Source organism: Montipora foliosa, chromosome 5, assembly GCF_036669935.1.
Source record: "Montipora foliosa isolate CH-2021 chromosome 5, ASM3666993v2, whole genome shotgun sequence".
Classification (NCBI taxonomy): domain Eukaryota; kingdom Metazoa; phylum Cnidaria; class Anthozoa; order Scleractinia; family Acroporidae; genus Montipora; species Montipora foliosa.
The window spans coordinates 36,978,787-36,983,786 of NC_090873.1; the positions used below are offsets into that span (position 1 = coordinate 36,978,787).

The 5,000-nt window shown below is 36.8% G+C and overlaps 1 protein-coding gene across 1 annotated transcript in view; it reads right to left on the reverse strand.

Annotated features, from left to right (window-relative positions):
• The window catches only part of LOC138002677 (uncharacterized), a gene marked incomplete at its 5' end in the record, with an annotated part of 25,711 nt that overhangs the window by 8,744 nt on the left and 11,967 nt on the right, over positions 1-5,000 (reverse strand). Inside the window, 2 exons of the mRNA XM_068848677.1 lie at positions 2,319-2,396; positions 3,981-4,065. Of these exons, the coding sequence (XP_068704778.1) occupies positions 2,319-2,396; positions 3,981-4,065 (163 nt within the window). The remainder of the gene's footprint in view (positions 1-2,318; positions 2,397-3,980; positions 4,066-5,000) is intronic.

Consider the following 5,000-nt stretch of genomic DNA (forward strand, 5'->3'; position numbering starts at 1 on the left):
TGGAAACTAGAGCAATACCTAATACAGTGAACTAAATTCCTTGCCCTTCATTAAATCAAGTTTCCAGTGAATGGCTCTCTCATTTCTTTTTTGGTTTTTTCTATTGTACTGGTTAATAATTACGTTCTAGGTCCCTGACATTTACTTCTATCTTTTTAATTTGTAGAAGAAACAATTATTAAACTAAAGCATAGCTCTATTTCAGAGTATTTGCCTACTCAACAACTCAAAAATTTACCAATCAATAAAACAAAATTAATAATGGTACAGTGTATTCACACTTTTATGTTCTACAGTGTATGTAGCAAGCATTTCTTTTGAATGTTTGGGCAAAAAAAAGTCAAAAACCCCTGTGAAACACTTGAAATCCATCACAAAAAGTCCTTATTCCACAGTGTCGTAAAGGGAACTTCCACAGAATAATAATTGTGACGTGTTGTGTCGTGTTCTGGAACAAGAGGGAAGCACGACACATCACAATTATTCAAGATGGCGGCGCCCAGGAAATTTGAAAGCCAAAACAAGTATTTTGAAGTTCTTTTTGTCTTTTCGGATATAAACGCTTTCATTTGAAAAATTTTAATATTGTAAACATTATGTTCTGTGATTTGAAGTTCTTTTGTTGTTTTACTGGAGGTTCCCTTTAAAAAAGTAGACCTTTGGGATGAGGCTAAAACAATTAAATATCAAAATAATCTAACCACCTAGGGAATAACTTGTGCAAGCTTGCACAGAAGCAAATGGATGTTGTGCAAATACCCACAACCTTATTCTTTTTATCATGAAAGTGCAAATTATAGCAGTTTATCACAAGTCATGAATCCATTGATTTCTCAGTACATATTGATTTCAACTTTTGAATCTATGGATGCAAGTGTGACCATTGCAATAAAAGCTATATGTACTGTGCAGCACTTTCCCATTTCCCGATACAGAGATTCCACAAAAACTCAGTGGTTCTGAGTATTGATTTTACGAAGAGTCATCCTTTTAATGAAGGCCACTGAGCAATAGTTTCCGTAATAGCTTTTACTCTTTACCATTCACTGTGAGATTGGATTGAAATTAAACCTCGTTGCAGTCAATTTTCCAACTAATGTGCAAAAGATTTAAGATACAGCAACAAAACAGGCTCCCAGAAAAAATACTTTACAAAGTGAACTGACAGTTTGGTGATACTTTGAAGCAAAATGTTTTGCCACCAAACCTTACAGCCTAATTATCGTTGTAATGATAAAGAGGTTTTTTTAATTTTTCAAGACAACCTAGTTAACTTGTATTAATTTGTCTTCAAGAAAATTGTTGAAAATTTGCTTCATCTTCCTCAGCAATTTCAGTCAGGGTGCCTAAAAAATAGATTTTTAAAGAGACATGATTAATGTTGATAAGTTAATAAAATGGTAGTTTCAGAATGGCCAATTTACATGAAAATTAACTACCCTAAGCCAATTCACTTCTATTTTTATTTCTAAGACCAAGAACTTACAAGCTTTGCAAATGAACCTGCCTTCACCAGTTGACCCAGGGACGGCGGAACGAATTTTGCATTGGGGGAGGAGGGGGAGCTAACAAGCAAGCGCCGGAGACACTAACTTGTAGGGTGTTCTGGGGGAATTCTCTGCCAGAAAATTTTGAAATCTTGAAGCTCAGAAATGCTACTTTCAGCATTCTTGGCAAGATATCAAAAAATAAACATGAATCAACCGTAAAAACTGTTTTAAAATATTTCTTTTTTGCTTGAAATTGGCCTAAGATGACAGTCAGTGTGAGAATCTCACACAAGAACAATGATAATACTTACCTTCTGGTGGCGATAAATCAACTGGCTCATTGGTGAAGTCTTCATCAAAGTTGGACACATCTGTTTCAGACTTGACCACTGGTTTAAAAGGAGGCTTTATCTGCAAAGTAATGTACACTAAATTAATATAAATGCAATTTCTACTCCCATAAACTTAAAACTCCCTGAGATACCCCCGTTGACAGGTAGAATTATCTGGCGTTAGACAAGTGAAATCTGTTACGCCTCACTCCCAGGGATCAAGTGGTTAAACTTAATATCATTAGCACATACATGTTAAATGTAGAAGCTTTATCAAACAATTAGCAGATTTAGCACAAACTCTCTCTGTCAACAAAATCTTGCAGAATTTTTTCCAAAATAAACAAGTTAATCCAAAAGACTTGAGATTATAATGTTTCTTACCCTTTTATGAAAGATATCATCCCGATTAATTGTGTGAAAGAATTGATGATTCATGACTTCCTTTGCATCATCAGGACTTCCACCAAGCCTGCAGCACATTACAAAAAATTACTCGATGCCAGGGACGTGTTTGGTCGTTGGGTTGTAGATGATTCTAAGAGCGTACTGCAAGGAGACAATGAGGCGTTTCCTGTACAAAATAACAACAAAAAAGGAGAAAAGTTCAGATCTAATCTTCCTACCGGAGGGTAGGGACTATATTAGAGCTCTTTACCGTCCGGATATTTGTTGGTTGTAGCCAAAATGTGGGCCCGGGGTCCTTTTTTTCCCCCATTTTTTCTTTGTTTGAATTTTTGTCGCTATTCTGCTGTACTGTTATTTTCGGATGACCGGCATCTGTACTTCATTTAGCGTGGAAATTAGTAAAAAAACAATTAAGGAACCTACTGAAGGTATGAAAGCTCTTAAGGGACATCATGGTTTTTTGTTTTCTCAAATCGTACTTCGTTTTCTTGTGTTTTAAAATCCAAGTTTCTTTTTCCGAGCACCTGACCTTGTCCTTCTGAAAAGTGGAGTTTGTTTTTGTCTTTTTCGAAATTAAGGCCTTGTTTTAAGGCAGGTAGGGTAACCCTAGCAATAGGACAGGGCTATCCTAGCGCCAGGGTAACCCTAGCTGCCTTGTAAACACGTTGATAAAGAAGAAGAAATATGTAAGTGCTAGCCAACTAAAGTAACCCTCTTTCTACGGTAACCCTAGCACTTAGCCTACCCTCCCTAATTGTAAAAAGGGTGTAACAGCAATTTGAGACATTGCTAAAAGTGGAAATTATGGAATAGTATGCAAGTGCTGGAGACACTGGGATCTCGCTCAGCTCCACACTTTAAAAAATGGCACTGTAATGTTTACTTCGTGAAAAAAAAAACAACAGATTCACAGTTCTAAGATGGTCGTCACACAGTCACGCAACATTCTCATTTGCTTGTTTTTGATCTGGTTGTCTGACTTTCCTTACAAACAGTTTGTACTAAAGTCAGAGTGGTACAGGAAGTTGCCAGCCAACTTTATTCCGACGTCATGGGATCGAATCCAATTTTACGATAAAAAACACAACATTTAGAACAATTTTGTGAAAACAAGCAAATGAGAATGTTGCATGACGACCATAGTGGAACTGTATTGTGCGCAAAGTTTTTACAAACTAAACATTAAAATGTGGTTTTAAAATGTGGAGCTCAGCGAGTCTCCAGTGTCTCTAGGAGTTAGCGTATATTCCCCACAAAAACTCTAATTCAAGTCGGAAATTCTCTTAATTTGGAAAAACAAACTAAGATGTCCCTTTTGCACCTTCAGTATGTTCCTTATTTTTTTGACTGATTGCCACAATAAATGAAGGAAAGGTGCCGAACATTCTTTGTGCAAGAGAATAACGAGACACCCCGATCCTGGGCCCACGTTTTGGCTACTACCATGTTTGTTAAACAATTTTTTCCCGTTGTCAAGAAGAAAACAGAAACATTTCTCTCCAACGTCCCTGCAAAACTGCAATGTGGACAGCAAGGACTTATTGTATTTTGTTGTGCTCTTTTATTTGCACTTAATGTTAGGCACTCTTTTCCTTTCTTTGAAGCTAACACGCAACTGGAACTAACGATGGCTGATAACTCGGCTTTTTTAATAATCAACACTGACCTTCCATGCCTAAAATTAGGATTTCCTTTGTTCAAATACATGATTGTACACCACGGTGTAAAATGTAAAAGATGAAATACTTACTCGATGCCAGGGACGTGTTTGGTCGTTGGGTTGTATAGTGCAGATGATTCTAAGAGCGTACTGCAAGGAGACAATGAGGCGTTTCCTGTACAAAATAATAACAAAGCAGAAAAGTTCAGATCTAATCTTCCTACCGGAGGGGAGGGAGACAATATTAGAGCTCTTTAGCGTCCGGATATTTGTTGGTAGTAGCCAAAACGCGGGCCCAGGGTCCTTTTTTTTTGCCATTTTTTTTTTTTTTTGAATTTTTGTCGCTATTCTGCTGTACTGTTATTTTCGAATGAATATACAACACATTGCTGATCAGCTGATTGAGTCTGCAAAGAAATCATTTCTCTGGGATATGCGTTGTATATTCATTTCAATGTGATTTGTGTGATGCAAATTATGTCGGTTTTACTGCCTGACACTTACACCAATGCATTAGTGAACACCGTTATTCTGGTATCGGCAAACACCTTGAAACACAACATGACAATAAAAAAGCAAAGATCGATCACCTCTTTAAAGTCCTAAAGAAATGCAGAAGCAAGTTCGATTGTCTAATATACGAGATGCTATACGATAATACGATAATATACGAGACCACGTCAAGGCCACTGGACATAACATCACGTGGGATCATTTTGATATTTTAGCGAAGGGCAAAACAGACTATCATTGTAAAATAAAAGAGACCCTCTTTATTCAAGAACTTGAGCCAGCTTTCAATGTCAACGTCGGAAGTGAAAAGCTGATGCTTTATTAATCTTTTCTGTTTTTATTATTATTAGTAGTAGCATTAGTATTAGTATTATTATTATTATTATTATTATTACTACATATTTTACTGTTAAGTATTTGCTTAATCTAGGTTCCAGTCCCCTCATCCGCTTTGTTATATGTGACCTTCCACGGGAAAACGTACACTAACGCTAGACCGTATCGATTGTTCCGGATCAGCATATTCATAGAGCGTCGTTTAAAAATGTGACCCTCTTTGGGAAAACCGGCCGTGTCCTTCTACAACTTAGTAGAATT